We start from the raw sequence: 22,057 nt of genomic DNA on the forward strand, positions 1-22,057 counted from the left end.
AATACACACATACACAGACAGTGCATGCACTGTCTGTGTATATGTATATATGTATGTGTATTATATATATATATATATATATATATATATATATATATATATAGGAATTATCCTATGTGGACCAAAAGTGTGGACCAAGTTTGTGGACCAAAATCCAATGGTTGTAATCAATCACAACATAAGTGGGGGCCACACATTTACTATGGGACCCATCACATCCATGGTTGAAAAACAAGTCCACACTTTTGGTCCATATAGGAGAATTTCTGTGTATATATATATATATATATATATATATATATATATATATACAGAAATTCTCCTATGTGGACCAAGTTTGTGGACTTGTTTTTCAACCATAGAGTGGTGGGCCCCATAATAAATGTGTGACCCCCACTTATGTTGTGATTGATTACAACCATTGGATTTTGGTCCACAAAATTTCTGTATATCAAGAATTCTCCTATGTGGACCAAAAAGTGTGGACCAAGTTTGTGGACCAAAATCCAATGGTTGTAATCAATCACAACATAAGTGGGGGCCACACATTTATTATGGGACCCACCACATCTATGGTTGAAATACAAGTCCACAAACTTGGTCCACACTTTTGGTCCACATAGGAGAATTTCTGTATATATATATACACAGATAGTGCATATGTATATATATGTGTGTGTATGTATATGTGTATATATATATATATTTGTATATGAAAATTCTCAAGTGAGGGATCCCTCACTTTATTTAAAATAAGGGATCCATCTAACACCATTCATTATGTGTAAGTGTGGTCCCCACACTTGATGGAGCCCACGCATGAATGGTGTATGAATGGTGTTAGATGGATCCCGCACTTTAAATAAAATGTGGGATCCCGCACTTGAGAATCCCTCTATTTGTATATATATATATTTGTATATATATACACAAACAGTGCATATGTGTGCGTATGTATATATGTGTGTGTGTGTCTATGTGTAAATACACACAGACAGTGCATATGTGAGTGTGTGTGTATATATATGTGTGTGTGTATCTATATGTGTGTGTGTCTGTGTGTATATATATATACATATGTATATATATACACACATATATATATAATATATAATATATACGTGTATATATATACATATATATAATATATAATATATATGTGTATATATAACTTATGGGCTTTTATAATTTTTTATTTAAAGGGGTAATAGATTGGAGTAAAACTTCTCATTACTTTTTATTACCCAGGTCCCCCACTAGTAAACTTTATGTGTAAAAAATAAGTTCAATTACTAAAATTTATTACAGGAGTAAAAGTTATACTGACATAACAAACACAAGTAAACTTAAAATTTAATTACTCTTGTAACTATTACACCCCATTACCCTCGTACCAAACGCATCGTTAATAATAATATACTTTACCAAACATTTCCGTTCCTTCTCGCTTATTGAAAGAACAAACATCCCATATTTGCATATTTAGATAATATATTATCATTTGAAAAATTGAAAGGGATGTGAAGAAGAATGTTCAAGCCTATATAAAGATTAGTCCAATATTTGAAATAAGGATTTCTCTAATATCATCGTGGATAAATAAAATGACATATGTCAGATCAGCAGCCTGACAGGTGGCATATAGAGGAATGACTTTCCAAAGACAATCTGGAGAGGAGTCAACCTAGGAAGTCAACCTAAAGAAAAATGAAGAAAAGGGAACGTGGGAATCCTAACCCAACAATTATGCATGATCTAAGGAAGCAACTATCTATCTAGGCTCAACCCAATGAGGGAGGAGACCTCAGTACCTCACATAGAATCTCGACATCAATCCATAATGATTTAAATTTAAACCAGGATATAAACAAAATGTGATATCACAACAAATCCTAACAATATCGAACCAATATTTAATCTCAACAAACTGATCAGTTGGGATATGAAAATCCCAACCGATACGAGCTATAGCTCTATAAAAAGAGGATGATCAGACTCATCCTATGCATGCTCTCACAATCGAGACATTTCACTTGCATTTTGATTCTCTGAAAAAGATTGTTGACTTGAGCGTTGGAGTATTCTTAGGCCATGAAAGGTCATCCTCTCCCTTGTTATTGTAGGATTCATGGAGGCTTTGCGCTTACTCAGCCGTATCATTAGTTGACATGTAGATCGTCTGGATTTTTTCATCCATAATCTATACAAAATATATGAAGATAGTATCACTATGCAAAATATCAACGACATGATGGAAACATAGTAAGCCCTTTACTGGAACCACAAGTATAAGGAAAAATAATGGTAAATAAAAATTCAGAACGACTACACAATCAAAAGACGACAAACTATTTTTGGAGGTGTATTCCAACACAGAACGATTTTATTAACATGTGACTATATCATCGTGAAAGGCAGGAGGGGTCACAATAATATATTTGTGACATAAGTTAATTGTGACACATGTAACATGTTATTTTGAAGGATCGTATTGGTTCTATATGGACTATGGAGCAAGTTTGCGTGCTGTTCATTTGCTGCATTGCTCAAAGAACACATCGTTTTCTAAAAAATTGGAGAGAGACTGGGACAGGTTTTGTTGATGTAAGAAAAAACAGCAAAAAGCCAGAGAGACGTTGACTCCAAATTTAAAAGTATATCTAATACGAATCGGGACTCCAGCACCTGGAATCAACCCAAACGTTGTCTGCTCACGCAAACCCTAAAAAGCCGAAACCTTCAACCCACCCCCACCCACATGAACCCCACTACAACTCTCTCTTCTCTCTCTTTCTATACAGTGATGCCTGTCGCCCTCAATTGCGACTTTTGCACCACCCACATTGCTCCATTTTCTCTCTCTTAGTCTCTCCCTTTCCGTGTATATATAAATTAGGGTTTATTGTTTCCAAAATGAATCAACCACGAGTATCAGTCTCAGACGCTATTAGTAAGGAGGAGGAGGAGGAGCCCGTGGCTCAGCCGATCGAGGAGGAACCGGCTAAGGCTGCGGAGAAGGAGGAGCCGGACGTTGGTGAAGAGGAGGTTCAGGAGAAACCCGGAGATTCCATGGATGAAGATTCTGTCGGTCCTGCCACTGTGTCCTGTATCCGGCTTAAGCAGCCTAGCTCCAATTTAAAGCATAAGATGAGCGTGCCTGAGCTTTGTCGCAATTTCAGGTGAAATTGGATTCAATTTGGTGTTTTTGTTGAGCTTGAGATTGGGTGGAGCTGTGTTATTGGATTATCGGGTTTAGTGATTGGTGCTGGTTTTTCTTTCATTCTGTTGACGTTTTGTTTGTTTTTTCAGTGCTGTGGCTTGGTGCGGGAAGCTAAATGCCATAGCTTGTGCATCAGAAACTTGTGCAAGAATTCCAAGGTATTCAATATCTTTAAGGTTCTGGTTTTCAGTTATGAGCGTGTGCTAGAAGTTGTACTGAAATTGGGTTTTTGTGATGGTTTAGTTAAGAACAGAGTCAACAGAATCTGGGTTCCATTGTAATTGAATATTATATGCTATCTAACATGTTGTATGCCATGTGTGACTGAAAGTCACATCGGGCACGAATTTTGTCTAAGACGTAAATGTCTGGCAATCAAAATATCATATATCTCATTATAGAATGTTGTTGGTTATCTTTAGATGGTTTTATTTTTTTATATCACCACTGCTAACTGTCTTAAGTTTGAGAACTTGATGTATCGTTTTTACCATTGCTTAGAAGCTGTTGCTTCTCTTGTATTTCTTGATTTTGTGAAAGTTTACTTTGTATTGAATTGTAATTTATTTACCACATCATTTTGTTTTTGTAGTTCTAATACCAATCCACCATTTTGGATCCCTATACATATTGTGAACCCAGAGCGCCCAACTGAGTGTGCAGTTTTTAATGTCATAGCAGGTAGGCTGAAGCGTCTTGCAATGTTGTTACATTATTCTTTTCTTCATTGGGGTTGAAGTTTGTATGTAATAATTATCTGGAATGCCTTTTGCAGACTCGCCACGTGATTCTCTTCAATTTATTGAATGGTCCCCTACTTCTTGCCCACGTGCCTTACTGGTAGCTAATTTCCATGGGAGGATTACCATCTGGACACAACCTTCTCAAGTAAGTTAGCATTGTCAACCATTTTTCTCCATTCTTTGAACCTGATGCCCTTCCGCATCACAAAATTTGTGAAATGGCCTTTTTATCATTCACTCTTCTGTAATATGTTTTTTTTCTTTGACACTTTACGTACTGTAATATGTTATTCAATTGATTGACTAATTTTTCTTTGCCTTATTGTTTGGAGGTCATTCTAGTGTTTTTTCTTGACAAATGACTGCAATTTGCATTTAGCTTGCCTTTGTTCTGTTTTTGTAGGGCCCAGCTAATCTAGTCCATGATGCTAGTTGTTGGCAGTGTGAGCACGAGTGGAGGCAGGATACTGCAGTTGTTACAAAGTGGCTATCAGGGGTGTCTCCGGTAGGGTATTCATTATTAATTGTCAACTGCCTTCCATCCTAAAATTTTTGGTGTTTCTGCTATGTATTTTAGAATGCACATCATGAAGCATAAATATGGATATCGGATATAGTTTCCATTTGATATGGATATGTATGCCAGTGTGTTGAAAAAACTGGATACAAAATTCATAGATAAAGTTGTTTATCCATATATGTTTTCATGTTTGCAATGAAAATGCAACTGTAACTTATTCTAAAACATATTTCGAAAATAACATTAGGATTGCAATATCATTTTATTACCTTATGCAATATTGGAGATCCTGATGCTGTCTTGAAGAGAGTTCAAAATTTAAAGGTTTATTTATTTTCAGGCCCTTTTTGATAATTTGTTATTGATGACTTGTTTTATAAACCAGTATAGGTGGCTTTCCTCAAAATCCAGTGCTGCATGCTCAAAGTCTACTTTTGAGGAAAAATTCCTTTCACATCATTCACAGACTTCAGGTTTGTAACTGTAGTGTAAACTTTCTAAGCGTTATCCAGGAGTTTCATGCGAGGTTTAGAATTGTTCTTTTGTGAGTTTAGACTCTAGTTTCCTCTGTATGACTATCATGTATGCAGCCAGATGATTTCTTTCTTTTCTGCTGCTTCTTTGAATTTAAAATACATTAATATCGCCCATTTTACTGTATGTTTATATTTTTAGTGTCATCATGTACCAGTCATAATTGGCTGAACTTGTGAATGCTCGATTTTGTCAACATTAAATTATAGAGAAATATTTTTCTCCTCTTTTTTTTTTTCCCCCCCCTTCTTCTTCTTCTTCTTCTTCTTCCTGGAAATCATGTTGTAGGGCTATCAATTTCCATTTTTTTGATATACTGAGCAAAATAAATTATTTAAGGCTGTCTATAGCAAAAAAATATGATTCACCCTGCTTACTGAGGGAAAAATGTCTATAGTTGAAAGAATGTTTTTGACACTTTAAAATTGATTACATGGTTAACTAATTTGTCAAATAAAAATGCCGTCGGTTCTGCTAATACCAAGTACAGTGATGCTCATGTTGTCTGCAATCAGAGCTAATCTTGTTGGTCTTTTCTTTCTTCTTCTAGATGTCTTTTGATTGACATATCTGATATTGTAAACACAGTGACCCTGATACAATATTATTTCATTTCAGCTAGGTGGCCCAATGTCCTCTGTGTTTGTTCTGTTTTCTCATCAGGCTCTGTTCAACTACATTGGTCCCAGTGGCCTCTTAGTCAGAGTGGCCCAACACCAAAGTGGTTTTCCACGAGCAAAGGACTCTTGGGTGCTGGCCCTAGTGGGATCATGGCAGCTGATGCAATCATAACTGATAGTGGATCCATGCACGTGGCCGGTGTCCCAATAGTAAATCCATCTACTGTTGTCGTTTGGGAAGTAACTCCTGGTTCTGGAAATGGATTTCAATCTAGTCCGAAGACAAGCGTGAGTGATGGGGTTCCAGCCTCCATTAATTCGTCTAGTTGGGAAGGTTTTTCTCCTTTGGCTGCATACTTATTGAGCTGGCAAGAATATGTAATATCTGATGAAAAGCAAGGGAAAAAGCAGACAGAGCAAGATTCAAGTGACAGTGCATCTCTTCACTGTTCACCAGTTTCAAATTTTTCTGCATATGTGAGTCCTGAGGCAGCTGCTCAGTCTGCAGCAACCACTACTTGGGGTTCTGGAGTTTCTGCTGTTGCCTTTGATCCAACTCGTGGTGGATCTGTAATAGCTGTTGTGATAGTCGAGGGTACATATCTTTGTTCTGACTTAAAACCTACTTTGCCAATTCAGTTTTATGCTGTAATGTGACCAATTGTTCTTCTAAACCCATATTACTCTGTGTATATAAATGCTTCCTTGAATACTTTCTAGTGCGGGTACAAGTGTTGCTTAAGATCTGGGACTGGAAGTAGTTTAAGAGGGCCATTCATCTTAAACATTTAAATGCACATGCTTTTGTAAAATCCTTGTGTATTTCTACGCAATTAGAGCATTTTATGGCAACGAATTGGAATTTGAGTATTATTTGTTGATGAAACTTATGAACCGTAAGTTGTTGTTTCTACAGTCTTATTGGGATTGTTGAACTGAGTTTTTGTGCGCCTTCATGAAATCATTTTGTATGTCTAAATGACAGTGGACCAAAGTCAAGTTGAAGAATGAAATATGTTGAAGTAAAAGAGTTTTTCTGTACATTGTTGGTGATTTAAGATTTAATTCAGAAAAGTTTTGGTGATGAACACAGAGTGGCTGGCCTTTAATTTCTTCCTTTTGGTTCAGTTGAATGGTATAACCCTTATTAAATGTGGGAAACCTTAGGATAGGTGTACATAACTCGTACAAATCATTGGTAATTAGGTAAGTTGGTTGGTTTAGTTGTGCTTGTTGTCGCATCCACTTTTACATATCTGGCATTCCCCAAGTGTGGGACAATGTTTGAGCACATATCATGTCCATATAAGAGTTGAATACCTTTCCTTATGATGGCCAAAAGGAAAGGGGTTTAGGAAATTAATTATACTGATGGATCTTAGTTTTGCAGGACAGTACATGTCCCCTTATGATCCAGATGAGGGTCCTTCAATCACTGGATGGAGGGTGCAACGTTGGGAATCTTCCCTTCAGCCCGTCGTTCTCCATCAGATATTTGGCAACCCCACTTCCAGTTTTGGTGGACAGACACCCATGCAAACTGTTTGGGTATCCAAGGTGGATAGAAGCATACAACCAACTAATGATTTTAACTTTCACCTAGGAGCTATTCCATCCCCAATTGTGGATGCACGAAAATCATCCAATTCTACCACTGACAAAGGAAAACGAGTAGTTTGGGATCCTTTAGACTTGCCAAGTGATTTTAGAACACTGGCTCAAATTGTTTATTCTGCCCATGGGGGTGAGATTACTTTTGCTTTCATGCGTGGTGGAGTCCACATTTTTTCTGGTCCTAACTTCGCTCCCGTTGACCACTACCAAATCAATGTTGGATCTGTGATAGCTGCTCCTGCCTTCTCTTCTACAAGCTGCTGCTCGGCTTCTGTTTGGCATGATACTCGCAATGATCGTACGATATTGAAGATTATTCGTGTTCTTCCTCCAACTGCTCCGAGTAGTCAACTGAAGGCCAATTCATCAACCTGGGAACGGGCGATTGCTGAGCGGTACTTAATAAGTTATTTACCATTTTTCTATCAGAGATGCACAATAATTCTCAAAGTATTGCCTAGTGATGCTTGCTTTGCTTTAATGATGTATAGAGGCTGAACTGCAATTATTTGACGTCATATTAATATCTTGTTATGTGAAGGTTTTGGTGGAGTCTTTTGGTTGGTGTTGAGTGGTGGGATGCTGTCGGCTGTACACAAAGTGCTTCTGAGGATGGAATTGGTATGATTTTTCGGAATCTTTGTTTAGTTACTATGATTGATGATGTAGGATGCCAGAGAAATTTTGAAACATATGTATCATCTAGGTATACTTCCTTAATATATGCATTTTCCAAGAAAACTCGTGAGTTGATGGTTGACACCTATCATTGATGACAATGACTCTTATCTCTTTTCCAGTATCGTTGAACAGTGTTATTGCAGTCCTGGATGCGGATTTTCATTCTCTGCCTTCAACACAGCACAGGCAACAATATGGTCCTGTATGTTAATCTGGATCCTGCCATATTGTATTCACTTGTTTTTAGAATAGTCAGCATTGAAAAAATTTAACATACAAGCATCATATAATTTTTGTATATAAGTTTTTTTTTTCTTAAAGATAAATGTATAAGATTTTTCCTAATCCTATGACACAAGTGGGTCATTCTGGAATGTGGTGGGGCTACTGTCACTACTCTACCTGTGAAGAGCATTTATAATATTTTTTGCTGGATATTAGTGCTCTCCGAGTTAGTTTTTTCATCTTCTTCGGTAGTGATGGATAAAATGCAGTCCCTTGGATCCCCTTCGGTTCTAATCTCTTTGTTTGACCCCATATATGAAATTGTATTTAGTTTATGTTAGTGCATATATATAAATGATGTGAAATGCCCTAACCCAACAAGTTAACTTAACCCAACAAGTTAACTTATTGGGTTGAATGACAAAGTAACTAATCTTAACATGATATCAGGACAGGAGGTCTGGGATTCAAACCTTAGCTTCCGCAATTTAAACCCCCATTTGTTGTTGCCCCAAGTGAGGGCCTTGTGTGAGTAGCTCTAGCGTTTGGCCTCCTTTGTTGTGCATATGTTGGACAGTTGGACCGTTGGATTAGCCCACACATTAGGGAAGTGTTAGAATATGTGCAAATGTTGTGAAATATCCCAACCCAATAAGTTAACTTATTGAGTTTAATAGCAAAGTAACTAATCGTAATAGTTTAAATAAATCACTGAGCTGGTGATACATTTGGAAGTTAGCTTATGTATTGATAAAGTTTTTGCTGACGTTGGATGACTTCGCGGTCCTCCAAATAACTATTATATGAGGCCATCTTTTTTATTCTAGGCATTTCTATGGCCCAACCCAGCGCTGCCAGTTTTGCAACTTAATCCTGAGTTGCATAAATTTTCACTGAGTTGGTTGCCATCCTCCTGTTTATCCACCAGAACTGGTCTGATTTTTTTATGGAGGCTACCTAAACTGGTATCAGTTACTTGGAAAAAAAGCATTTAATATCGTTCAAAGAAAATAAGGAAAACTGTAATTTATTGCTTGGGAAAAGTTTGTCAGATTTCCCCTTTTGGCTGATTATTGTGAATGCTTGGTTGAATAAGTAATCTTTGTATTTAATTAAATCTTACCCATGCATTTCTTCTACTTCGTTCATTCTATGATATGTAAAAGCTGGCTCTACTATTTCTATAAATAAAAAGTGTGTTTTCCTTGTGATAGAGTTTGGACAGGATAAAATGCAGACTCCTGGAAGGCGCAAATGCGCAGGAGGTTAGGGCAATGGTTCTAGATATGCAAGCAAGGCTGTTGCTGGATATGTTGGGGAAAGGCATTGAATCAGCCTTGGTAAATCCCTCATCTTTGGTACCCGAGCCATGGCAGGCATCTGGTGAGACATTGGCAGGCATTGATCCTGAAGCGATGGCTGTTGAACCAAGCCTTGTTCCAAGCATTCAGGTTTTTTTCCCTCTCTTTTCACACTTGAGCTTCTGAGCTGTTAGACTTTCTAGTGTCTGTCAATAGCTTCTAAGCCTTTGTTTAGTTTCAAAAGTGTTGATATGTATTCGATGCTGACATGGGTAGTGATGAATGTGAAAGGGAAAAGCTTCTAAGGTTTTTTTTTAAATGTTGGTTTACTTTACTTAAAATTAAAATATGTATAGGATGAAAGGACGAGATCAACAGGACAGACTGAAAAGTATAAAACCGAGGAAGATTTTTCTGATATTTAAAGAAAATTGAAGAAAATGAGTAAGGGCTGAGAATCTTGTGTCAAACAGGAAGTTCTATAGATGTTGGCTAGGAAGCACCGACACGGACACGACACGACACGGACACTCCGACATTGGAATTTCAAATTTTGTAGGACACGGACACGGCAAGGACACATATACGTAGATATATATAAAATATATATATCCTATATAAAAATTAACATAAACAAATATTTTTGAATTGCATAATGCTTGATTTTATTAAATATATTTCTAGGTATTTTTTTCAAATTATAAAAGAGTAAAAAATAAATGACCTTTTTTTTCCTTGCACGAGCATTCATGAATGGAACCTAGGTTAAGGACACCTATTGACCAACCATAAAGAACAAGGGTTTTAAGGTAGACGTGGCACCACATCAGACTTGACTTCTTACATGTAAGAATCCCATGGTGAGTGGGACATAAAACAGTAACAACTCCAAAGAGAAAAGGAGCCTAAGAAATTTACCCCTTTTGTCCTTGTTTTCCGGCTGAGGAAAAGGTGGGCTCTCCTTCAAAAAACTTGTCCAGGAGTGTTCCAACCGTGTCCTCTCTCTAAAAAATTGAGAAAATCAGGACACAGCCTGGACGCGTGTCGGTGGCCGACAAGTGTCCGACACGGACACTTCGTGTCCGTGCTTCCCAAGATGTTGGCCTACGTTTGCAGATGATTTAAGGTTGTCCTGGGCCTTTTGTCTGTTTGTGTGGTTGTGTTTTGGCTTGAATTGTAAAGTTGTTTTCATTTATTCGTAGAAAGAGATAACCTTTTTATCCAAGAAAGAAAATAATTGCTTTGCCATTTGGGTCTTTTGTCCAGCTGTTGGCTCTTGTTCTTGTTGAGTTGGTCAGGGTCTCTGTCCTTTCAATCATCTTACAAGTCCCTTGATATGGTGGTTTTCTTCCAAAATATTGAGGTTGTTTTTCAGCTATATTATGGTTTTTTTTTCAGGCTTATGTTGATGCCGTGCTTGATCTAGCTTCCCATTTCATAACACGCTTGCGTCGTTATGCTAGTTTCTGTCGCACGCTGGCTAGTCATGCTGTCACTGCAGGAACAGGAAGCAATCGCAACATGGTGACTAGTCCCACCCAAAGTTCGGGCTCTCCTGCAACAAGTCAGGGTCTGTATGCAAGTCATTTGATAGTGCAAAGTCAAAGGAAAAAACATCTTTCTCTAATTTTGCATTTGTTTTAGGGATATCTTCAACTTTGTCTTAGTCTTCTTCCTCTTTTTACCAATTGCTATCAGTGTGACATATCTACTGACTGCAATACCTGTTTTTCAGCGGGCCAAAGTAGTACCACAACTTCTACTGGAAGTAACCCGATGCATGCTTGGGTCCAAGGAGCTATTGCTAAGATTAGTAGCACTACTGATGGAGTATCTAATTCAACTCCAAATCCCATTAGTGGGCCGTCTTCTTTTATGCCTATAAGCATTAATACTGGGACATTTCCTGGAACACCGGCAGTTAGGCTCATTGGGGACTGCCATTTCCTTCATAGATTATGCCAGCTTTTACTTTTTTGTTTTTTCTTCCGGCGAACACAGCAGCCACGCTCTGTTGGTGGTGCCCAAAGAAATAGTGATCCGAATATGCAGAAGCCTCAGCCTGGCGCTCCTGGGAAAATTGAAGAGGTCAATTCTGTTACTTCAAAACCAACATCAGCAATGGCCAGATCAGATGACAACCAGGCAGCTCGAGGTGGTCAGATACCAGGAGCAAAAGTAGCCGAAGATGGACCTGCAGGCCGGTCAAGATTAGGTACTGGCAATGCTGGTCAAGGATACACTTTTGAAGAGGTAGGATTTTGTGCTTTTGGCTTACCAGCCATTTCCAAGACTATTAGTTATCTGCTTAGTTAAATGTTTTGGCTTGTTATGATGATTCATAAGATGATAATGTTTTTGTTCTTCATGAAGTGTTGATGGTTTCCAAAAAGGTGTTTCCATTTGGGACACGAATGAGTGATAATTTTTCTATAAGAGGATGTACAAAACAAGTCTAGGTTTGATTAAGAGTTCAATGTGTTGCTGCTGTGCAGGTGAAGGTCCTTTTCCTTATACTCATGGATCTTTGTCGACGAACAGCTGCTTTGGCCCATCCGTTGCCAGTTTCTCAGGTGGGAAGCAGCAACATTCAGGTGCGGCTGCACTATATTGATGGGAACTATACTGTACTACCAGAGGTTGTAGAAGCATCTCTTGGGCCACATATGCAGGTATCTTGGTTCATCATCATTGAGCTTATTTTAAGTGGAAACTTAACTGGAAGCTGTTAGGCTGGTTCACTAGTGATCAGTAATGCTGCCAAAGAATATAAAATCATTTCTGATGCTTATTCTCAGCCTATAAGGCTGGTTGGCTTCAGAAATTCTGTAGGTCTTTTATATGCCCTTTAATGATGTATGGTATGGAAGTTGTACATATAGATTACAGGCCCAGAGAATGGGTGTAGCGGAAATGAGAATATTGCAATGGATGTGCTGCAACACAGGGATAGGATAGGAATGACGGATATTCGATCTAGGGTAGGGGCAGGACAGATTGCAAGTAAGATGCAAGAAAAACAGCTATGAAGCATATTCTTTTGTAGACGGATTTCACCAACCAGATGAAAAAATAACCTTTGACTCGAAAATGGACCATTCCTTTCATGACCCAAAAGCCATCGTAAATGTTATGGTGAATTAGTCAAAATAGAGTTGAGAGATAGTGATACAGCTCCAGTCAATTGTCTAGTGGACAGCTAGGTGGATTCCACGTTACAAAATAAAGAAAAGATATGGCTTGTATAAGCATATCCCGTTTTGTCCATTGTTTTTCATAGTTTCCTTTTCAGCCAGACTCAAAAAAAATAAAAGATTGGTGTTCCAAAGAAGAGGACCATATGGTACTTACAAGAGTTTATCAAAGCCCATTTAGGGGGTAATTACAGCTCAAGGATCAAACTTCTTTGTTAGCCATTTGAAATCAGTCTCATTTTACTTTCAGTAGTTGTGTACATGGATTAAGCTTTCTGGTAAACCTTTTCTTTCATGGCTACACAGAATATGCCGCGTCCTAGAGGTGCAGATGCTGCTGGCCTCTTACTGCGTGAGCTAGAACTCCACCCTCCTTCTGAAGAGTGGCACAGGCGGAATATGTTTGGTGGACCTTGGTCTGAACCGGAGGACATAGGGCCTCCAGAAGATAATGTGAAACTGATCAACTCAGCAGATTCACTTGCTTTTACTTCATCGGGGAATTGTGATGTTTATTATGGAGCTCATGCCCTATGGCCAAGGAAGCGCAGGATGTCTGAAAGAGATGCAGCTTTTGGCTTGAACACGTCTGTGGGCCTGGGAGCATATCTTGGTATAATGGGTTCACGTAGAGATGTTGTCACTGCTGTTTGGAAGACTGGTCTTGAAGGGGTCTGGTACAAGGTTTGACATAATTGGTCTTTTACTCTTTTTTTTCTCCCCTCAAGATCACATTTATAGTATCATGTAATCAAGTATTTAATTTTTTTTAGTCTATCATTTGCTATAGGATTGTCTAAGAAAAATATAGATATAGAAAAAATGTCACCTTGCATGCCTGTAGGATATAAACTAATTAACGAGATAAAAGACATAATCTTTCCCCTTCTATGAATCTCCTTTTTTTAACAAGATGAAAGATATCAATTAATATTTTCCTTCGTGTAGGCATTTTAAGTCCATGGGTTTCACAAAAAAAACTATCTTCTTCCATTTTATTAGATCACGAACTTAAAATGCCCTACATATACTTTATCTGCCCAGCTTTTCTGTTATTAACCATACAAAACAAATGCCTTTGGCCTCTGGAATCTGCTTTTAGACTTCTTCTTTGATAATACCATTTCATTATGCATATTCTGGAGATTTACTGGAGATGATTTCGATTATATAATCACCTTGGATGTGAATGATCCAAAGAAAGATATCTTGCATTTCAGAGTTGGACAAAGTTGGAAGGGATTCGGTTATGTTGTTGCCAGCATTTGATTGTGAAAGGGTTATTGATTGAAGCCAAAACTTGATAAGAAACATAAAAATAGTAAGCAGTTTCAAGTTGCTCTAGATATTTGGGAACCATATTATGATGATGATCATCATCATGAACATTATCTTTTAATAAACCTTCCCATTTGTTGTTGCTTTCTGTCTAATCTTGGATGCCTTTAGTTTATAATTTTTGTATTAATTTTCATTTGCCATGTTGCAGCTGCTGCTACCAGCGTGCTCTGTTTCGTATCTGCGTTTACTTCTTTTAACTATTTGATAACACTTTTTAATCCCAATGCTCTTATGCAGTGCATAAGGTGTTTGCGGCAAACTTCAGCTTTTACTTCTCCGGGTTCCACCAATCCACCTAATCAGAATGAACGAGAGTCTTGGTGGATCAGCCGCTGGGTCCATGGCTGTCCTATGTGTGGTGGAACATGGGTTCGAGTTGTATGATAGTGGGTTTCACTTTACTGTTAATTTAATTAGGTGAGTTCATCTCCTTACTCAGAACCATACATACTGGCCCATCTCTTCTTTCCAACGTAGGATAAATCTGATAAATGATGTAGACTTTTTGAACTATGAAACTATTGTCTACAGTCACGAGTAGGGAGCTTGGCATGTGTTAAAACAATACATGGCAGGGCTTGGCTTGGCTGGGGAAGGGACATATGTGGATGGTTTCATTCAAATTCTTGCTCTTAGCACATCTGAGGATCGTCTGCAGAAAAAGATTTCATAAATTAGAAGCTGATGCTAGTTTATGTTACCTGCTAACTTAAACATGATAACAAGTAGTTATACAGCATTTAGTATCAAGCATTCTCTTCATTTGCTAATCATATCTGATTTTCAAATTGCAGTTTGTAAATAAATTTCTTGAGGCTCAGTGGCTATCTTGCAAGTTCTGTATTCTAGGGAACTCCGCCATGGAAGTATTTTTTCCGATGGTGGTTTCTTGTTGGATATAGTTGGTAAGCACCAACAGCATAAGAGATTTTTTTGCTGGAAAAGCTTGGGATTTCTTTTTGTCTAACTGCAGAGACAAGTAGTACCTTAGAGGTAAAGTAACTGTTCCGTTGCATCAGCTGGAAGATATTTCTTGGTTTACCATACATGGTATGCACACAAGGACTTGAGAGGGAAAAAAAAGGCTGGGAAGGAATGAACTTTTAGAACCCAGTTTAACTCTCTATATTTTCATCCTTGGGAAATATGTATTATGTACTCTGTACATTATTAACATGATGGGTGATACGAATGTCCCACATTGCTTAGATAGGAGACTTGTGATATATTGATAAGGAGGGCAAATGCATTCCTCAATCAACCAACAAGTTTTCTAGGTAGTGGCCTATTAGGTTTGTTGGTTACAATCAACCCTATATGTAAGTAGTGGTTGGTTGGGGAATGTATGAGTCTGTTGGGTGTGTTTATGGATGCGCACTTGACCTGGTTCTTAATAATGGTATCAAAGGTGTTCGATCTCCACCCTTTGTCCATGTATGGGACTAGATTGAGCTGTCACGGAAAGGGCTATCAGTGGATCTGGTGGTACAGGTAAAGCCCCAGCCCAGTGAAAGACCCCCACTGAGTGTAGCCAACGTGGGCGTTGGTTTTGTCTAGGTATGGGACTGGATTAGGTTGCCACGAAAAGGGTTACCAGTTGATCTTGGTGGTACGGGTAAGCCTCAGCTCAGTGAAAGACCCCCCATTGAGTGCAGCCAACGTGGACATCAGCTTCGTCTATGTATGAGACTAAATTAGGCCTCCACAGAAAGGGTTACCAGTGGATCTTGGTGGTACGGGTAAGGACCCCAGCCTAGTGAAAGACTCCCACTGAGTGTAGTCGACGTGAGTGTCGGCTTAGTTTAGCGAGGGTATTGATATGAATGTCCTACATTGCTTAGATAGGGGACTTATGATCTATAAATGTCCTTCTCAATCAGTCAACAAGTTTTTTAAATAGTATTGGGCATGGTTACAACCTATCCATGTGTACATAGTGGTTGGCTTGTGTGGTTGATTGAGGTTGTATATGGATGCGCATTTGGCCTAGTTCTTAACAATGAGACTCGAGAGTAGGATACCAATCGGATAAGAAGTCAGAACCGCCACATTTTTATGGCCTGAATGTACTGCAAATTACTTGTGGTTCTGTTTTGCATTATTGTCTTTGTTGTTCGCTATTGTAATTTTTACGCACAGCCGTCTATGAGAAGAATGTGAATGCTGGTTTTTTTTTTTTGATAAGCTGTGAATGCTAGTTTATGGCTAAAACTTATTGTTATATTATTGCGTGCTCGCTGGGAGCAGATGATGTTAGAGGCCAGTAGCCAGTCTTCCATGCTCAGTTTATGGCTAAAACTTATTGTTATATTATTGCGAGCTTGCTGGGAGCAGATGATGTTAGAGGTCGGTAGCCAGTCTCCCATGGAGAGCATGGGCATCTCTCCATTCACCGAGTCTGCGGTGATGGTTCCACTCTGTAACTTCGAAAATCTATTAGTAGCTTATTGCTGTTTATATGCCACGCTGTTCAGTTGACATCGGTTAGGTGACATCGGTTAGGTTATGACAATTCGATTTAGCAGTCTTCATTTCCCAAAATTTTTTGTTCAATTTAATTTGGTTTGCAGATGTAACCAATCCGAAAAACCGAACTTCCAGCCCTAGAAACCATTGTGTTTTCGTTTCTCTGAAATATTTATTTCATTAGCAGTCACAAGTCGCAACTGTTAATATTTAAGTTACTTCAACAGATTTTGAACCAAAATTTCTTCGATCACATTGATTTCAAACGTTCCCGGAAAACTTTCATCATCCCGGCAAAAGTAACGATTCCGACCAGAGTAGAGTTCTCTTCCACTACCCACACATAGCTTAGACGGTGTGAAAGTGCCTGTATCATCACTGCCACTAAGGAACTCCAACGATGGCATACAATTGCCTCTGACTTCCTCACTACGGACCTACTTGAATACCTCCCACTCCTCCCCAGTCCAAACTCCTCATCTGATGAAGAGGAATACACAGAAGAAGACGATGAAATTCCGGAATCCTCTTCTATCAATTCCAATGCTGCACTTAGATTCGTATGTTCCAGCCTCTCTCTCACAACCCGTATTAGATCCTCTGGCCCTCCACGGTCTATAAAAGCCATCAATTCCCCTGCTGTAAGGGTTGCAATTGCAGCTGACACTGTTTCGTCACAGGAATTCAGGGTAAATGGTGAGATTTCGCCTATTATTTTGTTCTCGCTGTCAACAACGGCCACAGCTGTTTGCGTGATCACCGACTGAAATATCATTGGTAAGGCAGAGGATGCGGGGTAGTAGTAATGAACAGCGAAGATGGATTCTGTGTCGATAATGTCGAGGGAATCAATGGACTGGATCGGGGTGGGAGAGAAGAGGCCGATTGAGTTGAGAAGGAACCGGATTACGTCTTCTTGGGTGAGCCAGCAGTACTCACGGTTGTTGTGGAGATTAGGACTCAAGGAGGGTTTGAAGAGAATCTTCTTCCTCCTTGATTCAGGCCCCTGAATCGGAATCACAAGGTTCTGCGCCCCTTTCAGTATGAGATCTATGGCCTCCAGTAAACTGAAATCACCGTAACAAATTGTCAAAAGCAATCGTACACGAACTCTAGGCATACATACATTTTTCTAAAGAGGCTCACCTGGCGTGCGGTTCCAAATGCCTAACAAGCGCGGCGGCTTCTTTCGGGATAAGAACGGAGACCGGAGACTGGAGCGCCGCCCCTGGATTCAAAAAATTGTCCTCTTTAGCCAAGAAAGAAATGACATCCACCATGCAAACCTTGCCGATGCATCTACATTCCTCCTGAGCTGAATCGATGTTTTTGGATCTCAGAGAGCCGTGACAACAGTTCCAGACGCTTAAATACGATTCTCCGAACCGCTTGAGAGCGGAAAGTGCGTCACCGACGGTGGCGGAGACGGAGAGCGACCTTAGGGCAGGCTTTCCAAGGCATAGATCAGATACCTCACGCGCCACCAGGCTGACTGCCATGCACAACAGCAACGAAACTGGAAAGATCCGACGAGTACAGCTGGAGAGACAGCGAGAGATTTTGTGGTTGGTACAGAGACAGACTACAGAGAATGGGTACATGGTATGAAAATGGGGGTATAAATAGGAAACGTGTGGGCCCGTACTGGAATTTTGTTATGGCAAGTGGTGCCTGGGTGGGGCCCACGAATATAGTTAAGATTGATTTTGCGGTAGAGATTTGGTTGATTAATCGATTATAGCTCCCTCGTGGATTGTTTAGCTAATGATAATCATTTTCAAGTGAGACACCTAACATTAGATTACATCGATTTGAGGGAAATAGTAGATTATGACATTGCATGCCCAATTAATGATGTTTTGGGGGGAAACCACTATATTCGGAAAAAAAATATTCTAAATCCTAGGTTTTTAAATCGAGAAATCACCGGCTCAACATACATTTCGGACTTCTAAGTGGACCTAAATCTCGTGCTACTAGAAGAACTTGCACCACGCTACAATATGCAATCTAACCCTTATTTTTTTGGTAAGTGCCTGTCAAAACAGCTTACACCACGTATATGTAATCTAAATTCTAAACCCTCTTTCTTTTCTGTTTTTTTTGTTAAATGCCTATCATAACAGCTTGCACCATTCTGCAACATGCAATCTAAATTCTAAACCCATTTTTTGGTAAGTGCCTGTCATAATAGTCTGCATCGTGCTGCCACATGCAATCAAAATCCTAAACCCTATTTTTTTTGGTGAGTGTCAAAACTTTTTTTGATAACCGATAATTCATCAATCCAACATACCCACCAAAGAGCTGGGGCAACTCTAAACTTGAGCGACCAACCCATCTCGCATCACGTTAGCGACAGTTAAGAACAAGTTGAAACCCATGCGAAAAACAACGCCAAAACTATTGAGTGAGAGAGTTGAATTTGCGACTTTCCGCATTTACAAGGAGTTATCATTGCTAATTTTATTATCTCAACCAAAACTTGAGTGCCTAAACCCCAAAACACTAAAACTTCAACTCTAAACTCTAAACACTAAATTTTAAACTCTAATTTTTAACTCCTAAACTCAAATATACTATTTTAACATTATTTTCGAGGAAATTGAAGTACTCCCATATTTGATATTTCTGTCCCACTTGTGACATCATGAAAGAAAATGACAATTATTGTGTGGCTCACGTTAATTACAATTTATATAATCTAAAAAATAACTAAATGATAGATTTAGATGAACCTTAGTTTCACCCCAGTTTTTGTTAATTCTAAATAAACCTCAGCTTAAATTAAAACAATTATGAGTTCACCTCATTTTCTCTCTTTTTTATTTTGCTACCTGCACCCTGTCCACCGTGGTGGCAGCCATTTCTCTGTCCTCCCAACCTTCTCACCTCCGGTGCTCATCAAGTTATGCACGAGGTCATCGCGGGTAAGTATACAACCGAGGGTCTCGGTGATGGAGAACCGTAAGTTATCGCTCAGGGAGTCGAAACAACCAGTGATCTCGGAGTTGCATTCGGTGATTAATTTGGCAAGCAAATGAGAAGGGATGGCCGCGAGGATGGAAATGGTAGCTGCTGTGACGTCGGGGTCGAGGAAGTGGAGATCGGACTTGATACCCTGACAAACGGTGTCCCAGAGATCTGTAGTGAGGCGGGTGGAGGGGATGAGGTCGAGCGTGAGCTTCTTGTAGATGGCGGAGGCAGGAGCCTCGACGATCTCCTCAACAACGACTGTGTGGGTCAGGAGAGAAGCTTAGCAGAAGAGAAATGAGGGAAACAAAGGAAAAAAAGAGATAGTGAAGGGAAATGGTAGGATCAGGAGGGGTGTGAATAGGTAATGAGTTTTTATGATTTTTGAAGTGTATTTAGCAAAAGTGGGTGTGCAAATAAGATTCATCTAGATTTACAACATGTGATTATTTATATTATATATTCTTGCTAATACAAATGCCTAAACCCAAAACACTAAAACCTCAACTCTAAACTTTAGTGTCTAAACCCAAAACACTAAAACCTCAACTCTAAACTTTAAATCATAAATATTAAATTTTAAACTCTAATTTATAACTCCTAAACTCTAATATACTATTTTTTAAAAAAAAATCATTATTTTTGAGGAAATTGAAGTACTCCCATATTTGATATTTCTGTCCCACTCGTGATATCATGAAAGAAAATGACAATTATTGTGTGGCTCACGTTAATTATAATTTATATAATCTAAAAAATAACTAAATGATAGATTTACAACATGTGATTCTCTCTCTCTCTCTCTATATATATATATATATTATATTCTTGCTTATACAAATGCCATGAGTTTTTGCTATTCGTTTCTTGACTTTTCTCTCAAAATATCGTCAGCTACCAAACTGGCCAAAATATTAAGTACATATTGTTGGGACCACAACAGAAATTAAGCGAACACTAGTTATGGATCATTCTCATCTCTCAACTACTACCACATTCTGCATTTACAATCCTTTGAAAAAACGAGATCCCCAATGAGAATAAATCTCGCAACTTGAAGGAGTTTTTTTAACCACCCAAATGCCTTGCACCGACAAATTGTTTTAGGAAGTATTATTCTATCTTTCAACCTCGTGGGTTCGATTCCTATCGAACTCGTATATGTAATTTTCAAGTACTTGTCCGACATGCGTGGATAAATGAATTTATTTAAAATGTTGGTGATAAAATAAAGCTAGAAATTGAATATGAAAGACAATTAAACGTCTTAATTGGACCATGGTCTCCAATGTTTGTGAGCTCCACAAAAATTTATTTATGAAATTCTAAAATAATTGTGGACATTCAATCTAGATCCGACAAAAACTACAATTATTTATTATTGCACGATTCTATATGAAGCATCAATGGTGGGTCTAGGAATTGTGATCACTGGGGGCGCGGAAGTGGTGTGGGGGTCTAGGAGCAAAGTTAGAAATTTTTTTGGAGTTCTTTATATAATGGATTTACGAATATAGACATGAACAAAAAAACACACATTTAATAATTCAAAACAATAAGAAAATACATTGTAATTTATCACAATTGTTATTCATGAGTTTTCATATTATGAAAACGTGATATTATAACATCAATAATAGTTTCAAGTAACTCTTTTTTTATATAACATACAAGACAATCACTCAAAAATTGATCATTCATTTGGTTGCAAGGTAAAGGACAGTTGAGCTTGACAATGTAAAGGGCACACAATAGAGTTGGGTTAGCAATGAAGGGACTTGAGCAATTGGGCCTGACAAGGTAAAGGAACACAATAGAGTGGAGTTACGAGTTACGGATTGTGACTTAGGAGGATTGGGTCAAAGTTACGTAGTGGGCTTTAGTAGACTGGAGACCTTATTTTTTTGACTAAGAGTATATGTATCAAATTGTCAAGAACATAGTATACTTAGTGAAAATTATCGGAAGTCACTGGGGCCATGCCCCCGATCCGCAAGGCATGGGTCCGCCACTGTGAAGCATGGTAATTTGCTGTGGACAAATAAATTGTGGGCAAACATATTCGAAGTAAGCTTTGAATGTATGATAGAGAAAACACAGTGGACCATAGACACATGTTTGTGTGAATGTATACCATCGATTTTCACTGAAAATAATATTTTTGTGGTTACATGTTGGGTTATGGTTCAACTTACTCTATCGTAAAGTGAGAAATTTATGTACACACAGACATGACGGGTCGAATTTATGCTCGTATCAAATGTCTAATTGATAAATTTGTATTGTGTCGTTCTAGTTATAAAATATAAATGTGTAAACTCAATTATGGAACACAAAATATAACATTATTTTTTCAAGGTTATTTATTTAGGATTCATCAAGTAATACAGTGGGTGAGGCGACAGCGTTACGACTAGGAGTTCAAAGATGCTTGGAACTACAGGTGCATGATGTACAGTTTGAGGGAGATGCTTTGATTGTCGTTAATGCAGTTGCTCGACCGGAGTTGGTTTCCAATTGGGCTATTGAGAATTTGATTGAGGACACGCGTATTAAATTGAATGGCATCCAGAAATGGAGTATTGTGAATATTAGCAGGCAACAAAATGTCTGGGCGGATGTTTT

The 22,057-nt window shown here is 38.6% G+C and overlaps 2 protein-coding genes across 4 annotated transcripts; one reads left to right on the forward strand and one right to left on the reverse strand.

The window, feature by feature from the left end:
- The first annotated feature begins 2,752 nt into the window (after positions 1-2,752).
- On the forward strand, positions 2,753-15,390 carry LOC119988363 (mediator of RNA polymerase II transcription subunit 16). 3 transcript variants are annotated; one of them, XM_038833374.1, is made up of 17 exons: positions 2,753-3,179; positions 3,310-3,378; positions 3,813-3,901; positions 3,996-4,108; positions 4,367-4,468; positions 4,869-4,956; positions 5,636-6,232; positions 7,028-7,646; positions 7,793-7,872; positions 8,052-8,134; positions 9,372-9,608; positions 10,857-11,028; positions 11,194-11,711; positions 11,954-12,130; positions 12,959-13,336; positions 14,231-14,410; positions 14,525-14,770. In XM_038833374.1, the coding sequence occupies exons 1-16, from the start codon at positions 2,914-2,916 to the stop codon at positions 14,375-14,377; spliced, it is 3,735 nt and encodes a 1,244-aa protein (XP_038689302.1). In that variant the 5' UTR covers positions 2,753-2,913; the 3' UTR covers positions 14,378-14,410; positions 14,525-14,770. The 3 variants fall into 3 exon arrangements, with proteins under 3 accessions (XP_038689302.1, XP_038689301.1, XP_038689303.1); XM_038833373.1 differs by lacking the exon at positions 14,525-14,770 and adding an exon at positions 14,788-15,390 and having other exon boundaries at positions 2,754-3,179; XM_038833375.1 differs by lacking the exons at positions 2,753-3,179; positions 3,310-3,378; positions 3,813-3,901; positions 14,525-14,770 and adding an exon at positions 14,788-15,390 and having other exon boundaries at positions 3,992-4,108; positions 4,874-4,956.
- A 1,203-nt stretch (positions 15,391-16,593) lies between these two features.
- LOC119988364 (CBS domain-containing protein CBSX5-like) lies at positions 16,594-18,080 on the reverse strand. The gene is made up of 2 exons (XM_038833376.1): positions 17,606-18,080; positions 16,594-17,526 (listed from the first exon to the last, which is right to left on the reverse strand). Exons 1-2 carry the CDS (start codon positions 18,058-18,060, stop codon positions 16,710-16,712), a joined length of 1,272 nt encoding a protein of 423 aa, XP_038689304.1. The 5' UTR covers positions 18,061-18,080; the 3' UTR covers positions 16,594-16,709.
- Positions 18,081-22,057: the final 3,977 nt, after the last annotated feature.

The sequence above is a fragment of the Tripterygium wilfordii genome, chromosome 21, assembly GCF_013401445.1.
Source record: "Tripterygium wilfordii isolate XIE 37 chromosome 21, ASM1340144v1, whole genome shotgun sequence".
NCBI classification, from domain to species: Eukaryota; Viridiplantae; Streptophyta; class Magnoliopsida; order Celastrales; family Celastraceae; genus Tripterygium; species Tripterygium wilfordii.